Here is a 20,996-nt window from a genome sequence, read left to right as displayed (position 1 = left end):
AAGACCTTTTCAAAAAACTGTGTGCTAAGCACTATTGCAGACAGTTACAAAAGACATCAATCACCGGACATTACTAAACAAACATGTGGTCTGATGGTGCAACGAAAGCCAAGGGAGTTCATCATCTTGAAGAATCAAGCCCATGTGCAGCAAGATTCTTCACATGCAAAATAAACATTCTCAGGTTCCTTCTTCCATACAATATGCTGGATACAGTCTTGAAGGCATGTATGATTAGCCACATCTGGCTAAATTTGAGACTGAAAATTGAAAGAATGTGGCTTACCCAAAGGAAAACGCTGATGTCTTTCTTTCATATTTTGTTGCAGGCAGATGCCTGTTAGCTCAATATAATTTGGACCTACAGAACAAGAACAAATTGCCCACATCAAAATATTCTTTGCTCCCATATCCATCCCCAAATTAAGTGACTAATTGTTTTGTTGAACACACATTACCTGTTTTGGAAAAATATTTAGGAGTGTGAAATATTCCCCCATTTTTTAAACTTAAAAAATATTATATAGTTATTCAAGGGGGGGGGGGGGGAAGAACCTAAAACATTTCTTAATTTGTTAAATGGCTTTTTTCCCCCAGGTTGAAATAGTGGCTGGGAAGAGTAGAGACAGTGCTCTAGAATTCTAGTTTGTTTTTAAAATAACTTTATTTACATAATTATGATGACTATACTCAAAGTCTAGAAAATCTATGCAACCAAATATGGATAGGCTTGTGTGTATGTGTGTCTCTCTCTCTCACTCACGCACACGCGTGTGACACTGGTTCTTTTTTATTCTTCAGGATGAAATGGGCTATAAAAATGTAAGATACTATTTATTATTGCTATTATTTATAACTGAAAACAATAAAAATGAAATAGGATGTTATCTCTGCTCATATAGCAGATCATGAAACAGTTAGAAGGACTATAGAAATAGCTGACAACCCAACCACAGGTAAAATGTGCTCACTATTAAACCTCAGCTTTATAATAACTGAATAATATAGTTCTTCCGCAGAGGCAAAAATAGTATAATTAGCACTTTGCACTAAGCAGAGCATATACACATCTTGGATAGAGTGGAAACTTATCCTTTTCCTGGGGTTTGACCTTAATGTTAAATTAAACAACAGCAAAAGATAGCTTGGTTGTGCCTAGCATGAAATCCTGGTTCTATTGACTTATTATTCTGATTATTATTTTATTATTTGTATTACAGTAGTACTTAGGAGCCCTGGTCATGGATCAGGACCCCACTGTGCTAGGTGCTGCACAAACATAGAATAAAAAAAGATGGGTCCTGCCCCAAGGAGCTTACAATCTCTGTGGAAAACAAGGTGGATACAGACATACGGGGGAGTACAAGGAAGCAATGAAACAATATTGGTGAGCATGATAGGCAGAGGTCTCAGCACAGCAGCAGTCTAACTGTTGTAGAGCCAGGATTTCATCATAGAATTTTCTTGTCTGGATCTCTCTGCCCCTAGATCCATCTGCCGGAGAGACACACATTCTAACCCCTCTTTTATTGGAGCAGACAAAATCGATCTAACCTCAGAGTGACTCAGCAAAAATACTACTTCAGCTCTATAGCACGCGCAAGCATTTGATATCAATATGACTAGGCTTGGCAGAATGCAATTTTTGGTTTTTTTTTTATATATTTTCAACAGATAATACCTGTTTATTTTTAAGCATTTATTTTTATCTATTTAAATTTTCGAAGTTGGGAGAAATGGGGGGTGGGGCAGACAATTATTTAATGACAGATGTTGAGATTCAAAAAATTAAGTTTGTTGCCGTTAGCCACAAGTTAACAACATCACGTCAAAATATACCAAGTCAATATCCTTAAATCAAAATCTAAGTTCTCAAGCATTGCTTGTCTGACTTCGCATATCTGCAAATTTTGATTATTATCAAAAGGAAATTTTTTTTGTGTTAGTGTGTGTGCAGTAAAATCAACAGTTACTGACATTTGCCCATAAAAATCTAATCCTTCCAAGCCTAAGGATGACTCACCAGATTGTTCTTATTTCAGTGTGGATTCCTTGTGGGAATATTTCATAGGGGCAAAGTCTTCCCGTGTATCTTTCACTCTAAATAAATAAGGAAATCTCTCTGAACTCTCATACAGAAGACAAAGCAAAAACCTCAAACAACCCACATTCCATCCTCACATTTCATATGGCTTCATAACACTGCAATGAACCCTACTGTTCAAAGAGTACAGCTTTACCTCTAATAATGTAGGATAGAGAGAAGGACAGTCGAGTTCTGACTTAGCAGGAACAAATGGTAGAAAAGTAGAAGCTGGAAACCTTCCAAATGGAAAACTAAGAGTCAGCCCCAAATTTTAAAAACTATTTTTGCTGACTGGTGTTAGGTCTTTAGAAATAAAAACTCTGATCGAACTACTCTGTAATTTCTTGATATATACACCCTTGGGAAAGCACAGAACTGATAGCTTTGGAAGTTTTACCTGAGTAAGGCCTGCAAGAGTAAGACCCATAAATAAATCTCCAACCACAGATGGTTACCGTGCTGATTTAAAAAAAAAACCACATTATTTAGTAATGATTTATTACTTCTCATTGGGAATTTACTTTCATACTCCAATGTAACATTTTACCTTAATCCTTTCTATATCTCCTCTCTTTCCTTTCATCCCACCAAAATAGGGTGACCTAGATAGCAAGTGTGAAAAATCAGGAGGAGGTGGTGGGGTAATAGAAGCTCATATTAAAAAAAAACAAACCCAAATATCAGGACTGTCCCTATAAAATTGGGACAACTGGTCACCCTACACCAAAATGACAGAAGCTCATCTATGCAGTTCACAGCCAATTTGTAACTTAGAAGAAGCTAACAAAAATTATAGCCTTGTGACTAGACAGCATATTTATAAAATTTGTACATGCAGATCAAACAAATTCACTAGAAATATAGATATCTTAGACCCCTAAGTATAACTAAGATAGCTAATGAGGCAAACTAATTGCTTACAGAGTAGAAACATTTCTGCAGTCAGAGTGATGCTTTTGCACATGATTAAATAATCCTATGCCAGTGCCTCTTTAATTCACAAACTGTATCACAACAATGTAGAAGACTCTACATGATGAGGTGAACAAATAGTATTTGCTCCTGTTCATTTTTTCACTACACATACCAAACAGGTGCTGTTTCTTCCATCTGTTATCTGTGTTAATAATTGAACTGTCAACTCAGAAATTGCTTTCTCAGGGGCACTTTTTTTTTTCAACCAGTCCTAGAGCTATTACCATATATATTCTTCTTCAAGTGATTGCCCACATGGATTCTGCTTCTGGTGTGCATTCGCCCCATGCACATGACATTGGTTCTTTTGACCAGCAATGTTTTTTGGGAGCGTGTCTGCACCCTGGATGCTCTCTCACACACACACCTCTATCTAAGGGCACAAAGGATGGAGCAGGCCCAACCATCCCTCGGTTCCTTCTTACTGACGTGTTTGTAAGAGAGAATCCATGTCCGCTTCTTGTGCAGATTATGCAACTCAAATCCTTTTTGTATATATAGTTAATTAGTATATCAGCATAGATAATATAGTTGTTAGTTTGTTCTGATTATATTTTTTCTCTCTGTTGGCTGTAAAAAAAACAGAACAACTTTGTTAGTGTTAGGAACTACTCCAACACTGGGATTTAGCCTCCATGACTGAAGCAAAGTCCTCATGCTTCAAAACATTTCCCTCTTGCGAATGCGACTATTCCACTGAAAAATGGGCACTCAAAATGACTTTTGCCTTGGGGACAGGCATATGCTCAATATGTATTCAGTTTGTCTTTCGTTTTCAAAGAGGACTCAAACAGTGAGAGAGTCCCACCTTAAATTATTTCTCCTGGAGTGCTCGATGAGAGCCTTCTCAGATCTAGAGGAAAAAGGCTGTAACACGTTTCCTAAGTGGTGGGTCCTTCAAAAAAGAACTAGGTAAGTCCCTGGAGGATAGGTCCATCAATGGCTATTAAGAAGGATGGACAGTGGTCATGTCCCTAGCCTCTGTTTGCCAGAAGCTGGGAATGGACAACAGGGGATGGATCACTTGATGATTATCTGGTCTGTTCATTCCCTCTCAGGCACCTGGCATTGGCTACTGTTGGAAGACAGGATACTGGACTAGATGGACCTTTGGTCTGACTCAGTATGGCCGTTCTTATGTCCTGACCCACTAGTGGGTTGCGAGAAAGTTCTAGATGGGTTGTGGCACCCAAAGCAAACGTATGTTTCTCTTAGCATTGTGAGGAGGGGAGGCCCAGAAAGAGGAGGCTGGGTATGGAGAGTAAGCCTGCCCTGCACTCACCCTAGACTGGCAGCTCCTTTCATGTGAGACTAGGCTTGCAACACTTAGAGCAGGAAGCCAGGCACAGCCCTATGGGACAGGAGCTGCTGCTGTGGGGGAGTCATGAGTGTGGGTCTGTCTCCAACCCCCTTCCCAGGGCTTCCTTCCACACTGGGCCGTGATTAGGGTTGCGGTGCTGGGGTAGATATTTAATTGTGGGTAGAAAAAAAAGAGAAAATGAAGTTGGTGGGTCACTTTAGTGAAAGGTTTGGCAATCACAACTCTAACAGACCTGAACAGGCTTCATCCCTTAGCGCTCCTGTGAGTTGTGGTTTAACTCCGAGCTCCTGGGCTCATTCACCAAAGAAGGCATCATCTATTGAGACTGGTATAGCAGCTAAGTCCTCCTCCAGCTGTCATATGAAAGGGGGTAGAAAGGAAAACTGATTCTTCACCCTCTCCAGGACCAAGTAAAAATAAAAGGCATACATCACTTCAGGCTGCTCAAAGGGTTCACTGCCAAAATTGGGTTCCTCTGACACCCTGACAGAGCCCAGTCTCCAAACAACACTACCGTTTTGAGTGAACCTCAGTACTTCACCTGGTACCAATTGCTTGGAACCTACATCAGCATACCTAATGCTGACAGCCCTGGCACCTGCAACCAAGGTGCTAGCCATCACAAAACAGTTGCTCTCACCACTGAGAGTACCAAACTATTTCTCAGATCACTCTGTACCAAAAGGACTGCACAGCCTGTCACCATTATTGTCTGTGTCTCTGAGAGTGCCTTGTACAGTACTGACTAATGACACCATGATGGTGCTAAACACTTCTTCAGTTCCAACAAAAGGCAGACTTAGCTCACCCTGGAACCCCTGTGAGGGTAGCCCTGCTGCTAGAGGAGGAGTACACCTGTTCTTCCTCCACTTTAGAGCATCCACTACCCACTCACCTCAGCCCCATTCACTTGACCCTTATTGGTCAGACAGCGAGTCTAGGACCATTACTATAACCATAAGGGATCTAGGAAAGCGCGCTCACCATGGTATCCATCTGCATTGCAACTAGATCCTGACCCCTGTTAGATAATGTTAGATCCTGGCCCTACTGAGGGCCTGTGACGTGCAGCCAGCAAGGAAACCGAGCTCTGCTTCCTCCTCTAAAGCTAGATCTCCATCCCCTGGAAAGTCCCACAGGGTTATTCAAGAGGCATAGGTGGTGCTCACTCCTCACACTCTTCAGCAAGAACAGGGAAGTGAAGATGAACACCTGCAAACTAATAACATCTGATTCCAGCAGCTATCTCCTCATCCTCCCCAGGTGATGCAGTTATGCCCACTACTTCTATTCAGCCAGGTGATTATAAGACATTTCAAGAACTTCAGCTCTGAATGACAGTTACTATTGAAATCCCTGTAAAGGTAGTGCAGAAAAAAATCTCACAAGCTGCTTGACACTTTGCACATGTCAATGCATGGAAGATTGGCCCTGCCATTTAATGAGGGGCTGTTAGAGCCAGAAAAACATCTTTGGCAGACCCTAGCATCTGTGGTGTCGACCTCCAAAAAGGCAGACCAGTACTTTAGAGTACCTTCAGCTGAGTTTGAATACTTCTGGTGTATTCATCACAAAATCACATCAGTAACCCTGCCAGGCTTTCACAATATCCAAGCAAACCAGTGAAGCGGGCAATTCACTAGCAACCATGAATGGGTTGCGAAGGGCTCTATCCTACAGCATATCTTCTACAAGTAGGCATGCCAGACAATAGGTCTGTTTACCATAGATAAAAACAAAAAGTACCAGACTCCTGTCCTGGGGTAGGGGAGAAGATAGTGATCTGAGCCCAGGGGAATCTGTCAGATAGCTAGGTTCTTGAAGGGCCTCATTCATGTATTCTCCCCAGGCTGGGATCTTAATATAGTTTGATCTGGGTTAATGGGTCTTCCCTTTGAGGCCCTGGAAGCATTCTGTAAAGAGACTCTGAACATCCACCGTCTATGAGGTCACTGCTTCTGAATCACCAGATGGGGAATACATATTGACAATCACTTGAAAAAGAGAAAAATGTTATGTACCGCACAGTAACTGGTTATTTGAGATGTGTTATCCACATGAATTTCACGACCCCCTTCCTTCTGACTACTACAGAGTCATATACCCCTAGATTCTGTATTGGGAGAGGAACTGAGGGACAATTGGCCTGCTTTGCCCTTTATGCCCTCAGATGGGGGCGGGGAGGTAAGGCATGAGAGTATCTAGGGCGCTGCAGAGAGCTGCCCCAGTAGACACTGCTGGCCAAAAGAATTTGATCTCGTGCATGGGGCGCATGGTACAACAGAAGTGGAATCTGTGTGCACAACACTTCTCAAAAACAAAAAGCCACAGTGACAATGGGGTTAGAAACTTTGTATGATCAATTTTAGTATCTAAAGCGATGTCAAATTGAAGTTCAGGACTAGAGATGTAGTTGCCTTGATTATTAATGTAATTGTTTGACCAACTCAAAACTGCTTTCCAAATTTACATGGGAAGATTTTTTGTAACTATATTTCTATTACAAAATAGATTCTGACTGCAGTTATCCAAAATAAAGACATTTGCAAGAGGCTGAGCTATCTAGTCCTAGCCCTGCAAAGCATTTAAGCATTATTCTTAACATTAAGCATGCTGAGTAGTCCCAATTTCTGGATTCTATATGATAGGAGAAAAGCACATGCTATTAATTATTAGCCTTATACTGTTTTGGTCTTTTAATATTTCTGCTAGAAATATTACAAACTACAGATATTACTGACATATTTTATTGATCTGGTAAATGTCTGATATTGCCATAAATACAGTAGAAAAGCACTTTCTTAATTTAAAGAATTAATTTAATTTCCATTGCCATCTGGAATTCCAGAAGCAACTAGTAGAGCACTCCAAAATTGTAAAACTCTCGAACAAAAGGTGGGCAAACTATTACTCATCAAACCCTCAACATCCTTTCTTCATCCATCATTTCCATCTTGTTTGAATTAGGTTTTAGCCAGCTGTCTCTCATCCAAAGGATGACATTCACCCTCATAAAGGATATCCATCCAGGTCAAGACTGAGGCACACACATGGAAGGAAGCTTTCTCTGTTCAGTCTGTTTTATGGACAAAAAGCTTGATCTACTGACCATTTAGGTCTACGGAAGGACTCTCATTGACTTCAACTTTTGTTGGATCAGGCTCAAATAAAAGATGTTTGTTGCTAGGGCTAACACCTGTCTCTTTAAATTAGCACTAACTTTACTTTAATAAGAAGCAGAAGAAGATCAAAGTTGAACTAAATTCCTTTGGTGACAAATCTGTGCCATTAGCTGCATCTAAAATGGTGGTATGTGATGGTAATCCTTAGTAATGCTTCCTTTTTCAATTTAAAATTAAACTCTGAGAAATCAAATGCTATAAAGCCTTGCAAATACTTGCCAATACAAGATTTATATGTGACATATTTCCACTCAGGAGAATATCTAAATAGAGTACAGTATGTGTTGAACACATTTCTGCCAGAAATGTTTGATATTCAAAGAGTAGGTGTAACAAGCTGTGGGAACCAAGAAATTAAGAAAAATATTGCAATGCTGTCAAGAGTAAGTGTAGACATTTTATACCCACTAAAGTAAAAAGAAAAGCCTTACATTTAGAATAATTTGCTGACGCAACACTCAAGCAAAGCAGTAATTTAGATAGATAGTGATGTTTCTTTTACTACCCAACTTCTCTTCTGCTAAAAGAAAGCTAAATCTTTTAATCATTTAACTGCTGTGATGTACAACAGGTGGTGAATAAAAGGATGGTTTGAGGGGCTGATTCTTCTGAAAAAATCTTCTGCCTGTAGATCACCAAAGCCAGGATATGGATCCTGGGCCTAATTCCGGCCTCCTTCTGCTGTTTTGTGCTGCTCCATCTTCAGCAGAATAAAGGAGTCAGAGGCTGGTTTTACCTACTATCTAGGTACTCCACTTGTGGCATAGGGCCAGCATAGTAGCTTTATGACACTTGACTGCAAAGGTGGCATAAAGCCCACCTCATCCCCAGTTCAGAATATCTGCCTGTATCTCCATAGCAGGTCAACCTAGTCAGAGTTAATCAAGTCTGGCCTGCAAAAACAGAGACAACTCACTCCTTCTAAAAATGCAATGTAAAAACATCAATCCCACATTTATTTAAGAGAAAAGGAATAACACTTTTGTTGGAAACCCTCTTTTGACATGTTTTATTTTTAAACTTAAACATCTTTCAGCTCAAATGAATATAAACCCTGATTTTATAGCAAAACTAGGGCCGTTGTAAATAAACACAAATTACAACCAAAGCAAATGGAGATGAAACTGAATGAAAGACTAAATTTTGAATTAAAATGTTTCTAGTATAAAATAAAATGGTCTTTGAACCAGCTGGGGAAAAATGGACTCAAGGAGAGTAATAAATACATTCATTGGGACCCAGTCACACTGTGATTATACACACACACAACTTTCATTGATTTCTTCTTGGTTCCAATTCAAGTCAATGTCTGTTAAATGTGTAAGGGCTGCAGGCATGACCCCCTTTATGCTATTAATAGAATGACATTGTGAGGCCCATTAAGATGGATTTGACAAAGTGTGCCTCACAAGCATTCTAATTAGCAATGTAAAATTCTAGGAAGGCTCCCACAGAATCCCATTGGTTGTCTTTACTACAAGGGGAAAAAAAACCTCTTTCAGAGATGTTAAAAGAGTAGTTAATGGTGACTGGCCTCACTTGTCCTTGCAATGATTGATCACAGCCACACACCCACACTGTTTTTGGCAGAACCATTTTGGTGCGCTCTTGAGACTTCCATCCTGTTAAACTCTGTAGTATTTCTGGAAGCGAGTGCTCCTGGGAAACTTGAATATAGGTTGATTTGTTCTGGGATGATCGATTGGAAGAATTAGCTAAGTTGTGAAACACCTGGAGCAACTATTGGGTTGCAGATGCACGGTGTTGTATCTGCATTGCAAGTACCTAGTTTGATGCCGACAGACAGGATCGAACCTGGGGCCTCTGAAGCTTAAAGCATGAGCCAACTGGTTCTTAGCTAAGTCTGTAGCGCTGACTCAATCTCTTTCTCTAATTCAGGGGTGGGCAAACTTTTTGGCCCGAGAGCCACATCGGGGTTGTGAAACTGTATGGAGGGCCGGGTAGGGAAGGCTGTGCCTCCCCAAACAGCTTGGCCCCCGCCCCCAACCGCCCCCTCCCACTTCCTGCCCCCTGACTGCCCCCCCTCAGAACCTCCAACCCATCCAACCTTCCCTGCTCCTTGTCCCCTGACCACCCCCTCGGCTCCCGGGACCCCCGCCCCTAACTGCCCCCCGGGACTCCACCCTCTAACCAAACCCCCCTGCTCCCTGTCCCCGACTGCCCCGCCCCCTGTCCACACCCCCGTCCCCTGACAGCCCCCCTGGGACTCCCATGCCTATCCAACTCCCCATCCCCTGACTGCCCTGCCCCCTATCCATACCCCCACCCCCTAACCGCCCCCCCAGTACTCCCACGCCTAACCAATCCCTCCCCGTTTCCCATCCCCTGACCGTTCCCCCCCAGAACCTCTGCCCCATCCAACCGCCCCCTGCTCCCTGTCCCCTGACTGCCCCTCAGGATCCCTTGCCCCTTACCCAACCCCCCCCCTCCCCATCCCCTTACCATGCTGCTCAGAGCGGCAGGAGCTCACAGCCCTGCTGGAGCCAGCCATGCTGCCCATGCTGCCCAGCAGGCCAGAGCACTAGCAGCGCGTCGTTGTCACTGCGGGGGAGGGGCCGGGGGCTAGCCTCCCCGGCCAGGAGCTCAGGGGTCAGGCACGATGGTCCTGCAGGCCGGATGTGGCCCGCAGGCTGTAGTTTGCCCACCTCTGCTCTAATTGGTCTTGGTGCCACTAGATGGGACAGAACACCACACCCAGGAGGAGGTGTGTGGGTTACATACGTCCCCTAGCTAAGGAAGCGCGTCCCGAGCTTCAGAGACTTCCCAGTTGAAATCCCAGACGAGCCCCCACTTGTAATGCCAAGAGACCCTGGTCGTCGGCAGGCAGGATCAAAGCTGGAGCCTCTGTGGCTTCAAGCATGAGCCTCTACTGGCTATTAGCTACAGCTGTAGAGCAGATTCAATCTAATTGGTCTCGGTGCCACTAGATGGGACAGAACACCACACCCAGGAGGTGTATGGGTTACACTGGCACAATGGGGTCATGGCCTCTAGGTGCTACCAAAAGATAAATAAGTAATAATTAGCATGGGGGGAGGGATAGCTCAGTGGTTTGAGCATTGGCCTGCTAAACCCAGGGTTGTGAGTTCAATCCTTGAGGGGGCCATTTAGGGATCTGGGGCAAAAATTGGGGATTGGTCCTGCTTTGAGCAGGGGGTTGGACTAGATGATCTCCTGAGGTCCCTTCCAACCCTGATATTCTATGTTCTATTCATTGGAATCATGTTACGGGTTATGCAGTATCATAACATACTCTGTCTGTTTATGTTTGGATCGGGACTAAAAACTGCTAGCCTTGTGCATCAATTTTCAAAGCAATTCTTAGAAGTCATTTATACTTATGGAAATGTCCCCCAAAATTTCTGCCAAGTCTGTGGTTTAGTATTAAAATATGCAGGGGATGCAAGTTTAGTAAATGGATCTTTTTTGCCTAGGCCAGTAGAGCCCTGACACGTTACAGTAAAGATGATTTTAAATTTTGGGAAGAGGTGGCCTCTCACATTGGATGAAATTCAGTCCAGCATAAGGCCCTCTGCACTACATAAACTCCGCAGTTGGGCTGTATAAATGGGCTGTGCTGTGACCTACCATATGGCCTTCTGCGTCCTGAGTGGGTTTCTCCAATGAATTCAAATATTCCAGCACTGAGGCTAGTTCCAAATGGTTCAGCACAAATGGGATTTTGGGGGCTCGAGCCATGCCACTTATGGCTATATAATCTAGGGTTGTCAACCCCCCACCCCCAAAATGTGCAGTCACTATTCTAGTCCATACACTGGGATATCAGCAATGGAGGAGCTATGTTGTAGCCTGGAGCCCATTGCATGTTGGGGACTGAATACCATACTTTCTGCTCCCACTTAGTTCCCCAAACAGTTACACAGACTTCTTGTGGGGAAGTGTGAATTCCATCCCATATGGGCTCTTCATGCCAGCTGATTCAGAGTTGTGTTACCTGCTGTGCAGAAAGCAAGCACTGAACCCTTCTGCTTAGGCTGTAAATGCCATGGGACAATTTTTACTCTCAAACGCATGTGTAACCCTGATGAAGCAATGGAGTTTTAGATTCTCTAAATCTCGTAATACTTTATATTAACATATTGTTCCATCCATTAGAGTTCTGGATTTATCCCACTCCAGCCAACAGCATTCAGTTGTGTCACAAATGCTAACTTATATTTTCTGAAGAAATGTGGTTTCATGAGAGTTGTCAAGGTTCCTCCCCCACTCTGAACTCTAGGGTACAGATGTGGGGACCTGCATGAAAAACCTCCTAAGCTTATCTTTACCAGCTTAGGTCAAAACTTCCCCAAGGTACAAAATATTCCACCCTTTGTCCTTGGATTGGCTGCTACCACCACCAAACTAATACTGGTTACTGGGGAAGAGCTGTTTGGATGCGTCTTTCCCCCCAAAATACTTCCAAAACCTTGCACCCCACTTCCTGGACAAGGTTTGGTAAAAAGCCTCACCAATTTGCCTAGGTGACTACAGACCCAGACCCTTGGATCTTAAGAACAATGAACAATCCTCCCAACACTTGCACCCCCCCTTTCCTGGGAAATGTTGGATAAAAAGCCTCACCAATTTGCATAGGTGACCACAGACCCAAACCCTTGGATCTGAGAACAATGAAAAAGCATTCAGTTTTCTTACAAGAAGACTTTTAATAAAAATAGAAGTAAATAGAAATAAAGAAATCCCCCCTGTAAAATCAGAATGGTAGATACCTTACAGGGTAATTAGATTCTAAACATAGAGAACCCCTCTAGGCAAAACCTTAAGTTACAAAAAAGATACAGAGACAGAAATAGTTATTCTATTCAGCACAGTTCTTTTCTCAGCCATTTAAAGAAATCATAATCTAACACGTACCTAGCTAGATTACTTACTAAAAGTTCTAAGACTCCATTCCTGGTCTATCCCCGGCAAAGACAGAATATAGACAGACACACAGACTCTTTGTCTCTCTCCCTCCTCCCAGCTTTTGAAAGTATCTTGTCTCCTCATTGGTCATTTTGGTCAGGTGCCAGTGAGGTTACCTTTAGCTTCTTAAACCTTTACAGGTGAGAGGAGCTTTCCCCTGGCCAGAAGGGATTTCAAAGGGGTTTACCCTTCCCTTTATATTTATGACAAGAGTAAATGGGAATTATTATCTAAGGAAAGGCTTAAAGGGAAAAACAAAGGTCTGACAAATGAGAGAAAGAGGTAGTACTTAGAAGTCCAACTAAACAAGCTTTTGAGCAAGATTAGAGTTGGTAAAGGAAACCCGCCTCTGCAAAACCGCAGAAGACAGAGATGGTTTCCATTCTTATTATGTTAAATGTGATGAATAATTACATGTATAATTTTTCACAATACACATAACTAGCAGAACTAACACAATTACTGAAGTATCATCACATTAATATTGCATAATTAAAAAGAAAATTGACACCCCAAAAATACGGTTAAAATTGATGTATTACTTCAATTTGAACTCTGACTACATATGGCCCTCCTATTGTTAAAAGCTCAGGAACAGTTGTCTGTTTCAGTCTGTTTAAAGAATATTAATCTGAAAGAACTGGTATTGACCTATTTTAGAAAAAAATAAGATAATGAATCGTAAAGAAAATAAGTGTCAAGAAAATTAATCTCTTGAAACAGGTCATTATTCAACTTTGATTGATTTTCCTGGTTAGACATTATGAAAATAATAAATGTTTCAATAATATTATCCAAGTATTCAAAATAATGCATTTTAACAATGCATGATTATATTCTTGATGAATATACTCGCTAAAAATCTGAAAATACAGAACTTTATTGCATACACCACAAATATTAACTGTAGTAAGGTATAAATTTTGTTGTCATTTATAAATTGTTGTGATTGATAAATGATGCAAAATATTGGCATCCTTTCAATTTCTATTACCTCCACCCCTTCACATAACTTTATTAGCATTTCATTCTAAGACTAGGTGTCCAAGGATTTGTAATTCACCTACAAAAATTCATTCTGAAGTGAAGCTTCAGATTCACTGTTGTTGTTCAGAAGAGACTGACCCCTTAACAACCACTGGATTCCGCACTCACCATTTTTCAATAAATGCCTAAAACAGGTAACTTAAAACACAAAAAAACAAGAAGAATTTGTATTATTTTAATTTTTCTGACACTCCTGTAGCAGAATCCAGGCTTCAGAAAGGACCTTAGGACATGTAGACCAACATTGAGAAACAAAAAGATCTTTAACTTTTTCTTGTAGCCCCAAATCATGTTTACACTGTTCCATCACAGCTTTTTATAAAACCTTGTTATTTATGAGCCATAACTATGCATGTAGCTCTTCCAAAGGAATAAAAGCCAAAGTCCTTACTTTGATGAGTTTATGCACCACGGACCCAATCCTGCTCGCACTGCAGTCACTGTTAAAACTCCCATTAACTTCAGTAAGAAGAAAAGGAGGACTTGTGGCACCTTAGAGACTAACCAATTTATTTGAGCATAAGCTTTCCTGAGCTACAGCTCACTTCATCAGATGCATGCAGCGCAAAACACAGGGGGGAGATTTTATTAACTTCAGTGGGAGCAAGAGCCAGTGTAATTTTGCAAACTGCCACCGTCACAGATTGCAGTTGCGGACATCGGTGGGTGTGCTGTTGTGCCGCCTCTGCCGTTCACCAGGCTCCCGTCCAGCAGGGGGGGGGAGCAAATTGTGACAGATGGGTGGGGGGGACACTTCCAAGTTTCCTTTAGCAGCACCATACCTCAGCCCAGATGGGGAAGCGCTGCTGGGTCGAGGCACTGGGAGGCACCACGCCTCCAAGAACACAGGCCTGGGAAGCGGGAGCTGAGCGGCACCGGCCTGCCGGGAGGGTGGGGAAAGCCCCGTTGCCCCTCCCCTCCCCTCCCCTCCCCCACCCTATTTTTGCAGCTCCTGGAGACAGCTCTCCCTGCCCTGGCCGGGTAACTGTCACCCGAGTCCCTAGCCAGGGCAGCGCGTCTCTGGATATTACTGCGCATGCTCAGTTCCAGCCATGCCGCACGTTCTGACGAGTGTGATGGCAACAGACTCGGGCCTGCGGCGGGTACCAGCTAACGCGGCTCGCGGGACGGGCTAAAACGGGAAGTCGCCGTGGGGGCGGGGCCCGCTGAAGCGCTGTGCGTAGGGGCGGGGCTGGGGCCGAGCTCTCCCTTTGGGGGCGGGGCCGCGGCTACCGTTGGGCTGGACGGGAGGCTGGGAGCGGGAGTTTTGAACGCTGGTGCGGGCGGCTAGAGATGCAGCGCTGCCGGGGTCCCTGGGCCACCCGCCCGGAGCAGGAGGAGCCGGTGAGCAGCTCCTCGCTACCCCCGCGCGTTGTTCCACGAGGCTGCCCGGTGCTTGGAGCCTGTCGAGCCGGATCCCGGCCCGCTTCCCTCCGGCAAGTGTGTGAGGAGCGAGCCGGCACCCCCAGGCCAGCACCCGGCGGGGGAGTGAGGCAGGGCCGGAGCTGTAATTGACCGTGCGCTTACGAACGGAGCATGCTCAGTAACGTCCGCTGAAGGCGCCGCCCTGAAGCTGCCCTCCCTGGGGATTGCAGGCTGCTCCCTGCTGTTTACAGCGGTACAGCCTGTGCGGGGGCTGACTGGTTGCGAGGGCGGGGGCGTGAGGGGCTCAGTCAGGGCCGGGGGTAGGGGCGCTGCCAGACAGAGTCCGAGGGGAGCTCCCGCCGGGCTAGGGAGGGTCCCAGGCGGAGTTATCCAGCCGGGGTGAGCCTTCTGTAGGGGCTGCAAAAAATAAGGGGTGGGGGCAGCGGGGCTTCGCCCTCCCCGCAGGACGGTGCCGCTCAGCTCCCGCTTCCCAGGGCTGTGTTCTTAGAGGCGTGGTGCCTCCCAGTGCCTCGACCCAGCAGCGCTTCCCCATCTGGTATGATGCATTGAGCTGCTAAAGCAGATTTGATCCAGTGAAATATTTCACATGCACCCCCCCCCCCCGCCGCCTTCCAAAATTATAATTGTCTTCCTTATTTTAAAGTTTTAAAATAATTCCTTATTCATTTATATGTCTCATAGCCTTTACAAATTTGTCTCAGCTGCTCTTTTCACTGCCAGAATCGGACTACCTTTTTCTTGTAATCCACTGTAAATGTAGTTTTGGCTCCTTTAAATTATTTACTTTTAAAAATGCTATTTTGCTTACTCTTAGCACTTAGAATGATAGACCCCCATCCATCACAAATTATAACCCCAGGCCGGATCAAGGCATAAACCAACTAAGCTACAATTTAGGCCCTTGCACTATGAGTGGCCTCTAAAAAAGGAAAAAACTGACTTCATTTCAAATGTTATCAAAATCGGTTGATAAACAAAGGAGATGGGGGGAGGGAAAAGAAGATTCTCTCTATAGACATTTTCATTAAAATATGACAAAAATATACACATCTGGCTACACAAATACTCTTACCCTTCACTAATTGTTCATTATTGACAGGCGGGAGGCCAGAGCTGAGAAAAAAAACGATAATTGAACTTGTAATATTAGTATTTCTTTGAGTAGGTCTGCTTCAGTCTCCTAAGGCAGCATTTTTTTGGACAGCTGCTACTGGTAAAATTCTGACCATGCCTTCATAACTTATTTAAATAAATAATCTCACTGCCGATAGAATCCGGGAAGAATGTGAGGTTGCAGATGGCAGTGTTGTGAAGCAATCCTGCCAAGCTCATACTTGTATGGGACTCATCCTAGGAGTGACATTATGTATTGTGTCTCCCTTGGCTGGTAATAGCTGGAAGGCCGCCATCTTTTGTTTACAATCCAGCACGCTCAGTTGCATAGGACCTTTGTGCCTGGTTTTTCTTCGTTTTCTTAAGTGTTAGTGTGTTCTTTCTTCTTTTGATCTGTACATACGTACTATTGTGAATTTTAGTGCACACACCGCTTTCTGCTTCATGCTCTATCCATACTTCACATGATTGAGTTTGCAGGTGATCGTCTTATGGACTTGGGTCCAGTGGCTCTTGGGGGGGATAAATTTGTGTTGGCTTCCCTCCATCAGTTTCGGGAAGCTCCACAGTAAACATCTGACGAAAGGATACATGGAGGGTTTTGAGAAAAATGAAGGAAGATATGTATATATATCAAAATATTCTGAGTACTTGGTGAGCAAGTTATTTCAAACTAGTGCATATATGATTTGTAGGCTATTAAAACCTATAATATTCATTATATTTGCTTGAATATAGGCCAGTTTTTCTCACTTTCTCAATGCCATTTCTAGAGATTACCAGTCTTTTTTCTGATGAATTCTTTTTCGCGCATATAGCTTGTTGTTACCTGTGTGTCCGAGGTGTTTATTTGAGATTAATTAGAGGTCCTGGGAGAGACTGATGATAGAAAAGTGAACGTGAAGAGAGATGTCTGCTTAGAAATGCTGAAAGAAAAGCTATGTGCCCTAAACATTCTGTGTGGGTTGCCACTGCGAGTGGGTTTTGATAAGGGTTGAGAATGTGGAGATGGAGAGGAGTTTTAATTTTATTTTTCTAAATTATGGCAGGGTGTTTGTACAGAGTGTTGGATAGGTTTCCCTTATTTTTGAACATAAATCTAAATATAGTAAAGATCAATTTGCTGTTGGAGCTAACCACGAGTACTTTTATGAGTTGCAGACAGGCAGGAATCCCATTTTTCTAATAGTATGTACTTCAAAAATTCTCTCAGATGGGGTAGCAGTCTCATCTAATGGTTAGATAACAGGAGTTGACATCAAGAGGCTTGGGTTTTATTGTCAGTTGTGCCCTTGATTTGATTTGCACTTACTCTCTCTCATTTTCCCTATCTGTAAAATGGGGCCCATACTTTTACTCACTTCTAAAGTGCTTTGTGAGATACAGATGAAAAACACTATGTAGGTGCAAGGTACGATTATTGGACCACTAAGATTCTGTGCATGGAGGAAGCAAAAGGGTAATCAGAACATGGTAATCATGTCTCTTTTTAAGAGCCATGATGTTGCATTTTGTCATGATAGAAACATTTAGCACATGATAGCACAAAAGCTTCACAGCAAGAAACTAGTTGTCGGAAAGAAATTATTGTAGTGCTATCATCTAGAGTAAACATGTTTTATTATTTTATTGCAAAATTCTGTAGAAGAGATATGCTGAAGTGCATGAAAAGCCATTGCAATGAACTGCATACATTTTTGAAAATTATTTGCTTCTAAATTGTGGAACATATGAATTTTTAATAAATGATTTACTGATGTAAACAGCACTTGTACTCTGGCTTAGACCAAAAGTTGAAATACCAAGAACCCATTTATTTACAGTATAGGATATATAGTAGCTATTGTGGAATAGATGCTTTTTTTGTCCGCTAAAAGCTTACTAAATTAATTTCTCCATTTTAACTGATTTCTATGGCTTTTTTTCCAGGAATGATTACAAATGTAACGTTTAAAAATCTTTCTCACAATGAAGGAAAAAAAGCCCAACGCTTTAGCCCTGAAATGCTCCAAGAATGTTGTGATAGCAGTTCTGTAGCTAAGAGTGACTTGGACATTCTTTATAAATATAGTCAATTTATATTTTATACTCCATAGCTGCTTTTGCTTTGGTGAGACTCCCTGGCCCCATCAACACCGGGAAACTTTCTAGAATTTTGCACCAAAAGTAGGAATGCTAAGAAACCACTAATGGGGATAAGACTCTGGGAACTTGTGGCATCTTAAGTGTAACCTGCAAAGGAAAACCTGCTTTGAGACGAGTTAGGTCTTGTCTACAGGGAGAAGCTATTGTGAAATAAGCAAAGGTGTGAATTTAAAGTGCAGTAGTTATGCTATAATAGCTTCCCACATGGATATTTCTGCATTAAATGCATGTGTACAGTTTAGTTTAATTCACTTGTAAAGTGGATTAAGCTAAACCTCACACAAGCACTCTTAGAGTGAAATAAGTGTCCACAGGGAAGCTATTGCAGACTACCATTGTAGGCTATTCCCCCTATAGACAATCCTTTAGAATAGCATGCTTAAAATGGCAGTGACTGTCTGGAGCCCTGTCCATGCTATTGCTACCAGTGATGTAACTGAATTGATGAAATTAACAATTGGGGAATCCTGTTGGTATAAAAAGACTAATGTACTGGTAAACTCAGCCTTTGATAAAATGATGGTCTGCCAGTCCTCTCAATGGCATGCTATCACTTTCAGAGGGAAGCTCGGTAAGGTTTAGAAAAAATCAAGTAACCCTTTGCTGATATGAGGAACCCAAGTGATTCCCAAATTAAGCCACTAAATCACTCCTCTAATCAATTAGTTGCCTCTCTTTAGTCATCCTGTCATCTAGGGCTACTCTGAAAGCACAGTAAGTGCTTGCACTTTGCCTGTTCCACAGTTATACTGAAGCTGGCAATGATAGGAAGTTCTTGGGCAAAATTTTTACACAGTAGCATGGGGATAGATGTAAGTAATGTATGGCTATTCCACCCATGGGGAAGATCCAAAGTTCAACTGAACATGAGGAGCACTTCCAACCAGCACACTTGCTTTCAAAACTAGATATTGTGAGAGGGGCCAAGAGTCTTTTGTGAACATTAGAATGAAGCTGAAGAACTGCATAGCATAAGCAATTACCACAACTGTTCTGAGTCCTTAGTACCCTATCACAAAGATTTTTTTCAACAGAATTTGCCTCAAAATATTTTATCAATTTCTGTGTTTCCTTCTGCCCATGTTCACTGACTTGCCCAAGCAGACACAAGTTCAGGGCATTCTACAGCAGAGCTTGGAAAACCCACACTCTGAGAGAAGGAGAAATTTTGCCTGAGCAAGTGGTCTGACTGGTTAGGAAGCTACTGACTCTTTAGAATGGGGTGGGAAAGGAGTATAGTGGTTTGTGCACCACTGCTCTGTTATCAGGATTGGAGACAGAGGAAAGGAGTAATGAGAGCTGCTCCCTTTTTTAAAGCTGGGAGGTGAGAGATAGAGACTCTGCGCTGCTGATCCCTTTAAAAATAGGGAAAGTGGGTCTTCTGGAGTGTAGAGGTGTGAGAGGAGGCCAGCTGGAAGATTGAGAGCCTTCTGTACAGCAGAAGAAAAGCTGGGCCAGAAGCAACAAAAGAGCTCTGCAAAACAAGGTGGGGCATGGTAGTGGTTGCCAAGCAAGTTTACCCTAAACTGCATGTTTGCTTCCTGAATTAGGAGATATCTGGGAGGAGGCCCTTCTTCCCCATTTCAGCTGATGTTCTTGGCTAGAAGTAAGGGTTCTGGGGCTCACCCTCCTCTCTCCTTGCCATTTTTACTCCGCCTAGCTGGAGGGCAGTAGGCTCTGGGGCTCCCTACTTCTTTCTCTCCCATGTGTGAGAGAGAGAGAGAGCAGAACAGGGAGATCATGAGTGGGAGGAGGAGATGATGATGAATGTGGGATATGGAATTAATTGGGGAGGGAGGATAGTGAATGATGGAGGGGATAGAGTAAGGAGAAGGGAATGGGAGAAACCTGCTTTTTTTTTTTTTTTTTCTGCATCAAAGGTGGGCTGTTGTCTAACTTACTGAAAAAGGAAATTTCTCCAAACTCCCAGTCTCTGCAGGGTTGCGAGAAGCAGCTGGTGCACCCTTTAATTCTACCCTTTTCGAGGGGAATCCATTGCTTGCTGCCAGGAGCAGGCATCTTAAGGTTTTCAGTCTTTTAAACAAGACAAGTTAATTGTACCACAAAACCTCAATTATTTGCTAACATAGTTTGTTTATTCCACAGGGCACCAGGCAGTTGCTTCTAGTACAAACACACCCATTCAATACAAACCTGCCCCACTGCTTCATAGTCTAGAAGTAATTATGCCCCCACCATTGAGTGAGATCAAGACACACTGCTCTAATCCAGTGATACTCTGACCTCAGTGGTTCAGGAGCCAAATTAGCAATCAACATTACCCAAAGGAGCCACAGTAATGTTCAATTGATTGTTTTATTTACTATTATATATTTATTTATTTTATTTTCCTCACAGCAAAATGGCTGACCAAGTATTATTATTTTATCAAAGACAATTGGTTAATAACATAGTAAAAACATCCTGATTGGATAATAATTAAATCAGAGTTTCAATATCATGTGCTACAAATAGCTGCAGGAGACACATTAAAGAGCTGCTTACAGCTTGCTAGCCTCAATCTGAGTATCACTGCTCTAACCTGAAGCATGATACAACATCCTTCACTGCGATAGCAAATTGATAGCCTATACAACCAGTAACCGAAAGAAAAAGGAACTGTGATGGTCTGTAGCAGTTGGAGGGAAGAAAGAGACCCGATTCTGATCAGTGCTGCCTTTTACAAACAGCCATCTTCTGACCAGTGCTAATGCTTAGGAGCACTGGCATTATACCTGCCTCTGGAAATTTCCACTACATGCATCCGACGAAGTGGGTATTCACCCACAAGAGC

General features: G+C 42.9%; 1 protein-coding gene across 4 annotated transcripts in view; it reads left to right on the top strand.

The window, feature by feature from the left end:
- The window catches only part of RTKN2 (rhotekin 2), a 354,426-nt gene that overhangs the window by 273,690 nt on the left and 59,740 nt on the right, over positions 1–20,996 (top strand). Inside the window, exon 1 of one of the 4 annotated variants that reach the window (XM_048859306.2) lies at positions 14,787–14,902. The exons of 1 other annotated variant lie outside the window; for it this stretch is intronic. In XM_048859306.2, the coding sequence (XP_048715263.2) occupies positions 14,852–14,902 (51 nt within the window). In that variant the 5' untranslated portion in view covers positions 14,787–14,851. Of the gene's footprint in view, positions 1–14,786; positions 14,903–15,414; positions 15,480–20,996 lie in introns of those variants that run through there. 2 more of the 4 variants (XM_048859308.2, XM_075130823.1) reach the window with 2 other exon arrangements.

Source organism: Caretta caretta, chromosome 7 (assembly GCF_965140235.1).
Source record: "Caretta caretta isolate rCarCar2 chromosome 7, rCarCar1.hap1, whole genome shotgun sequence".
NCBI classification, from domain to species: Eukaryota; Metazoa; Chordata; order Testudines; family Cheloniidae; genus Caretta; species Caretta caretta.
This window is presented reverse-complemented; position numbering and strand designations above follow the sequence as displayed.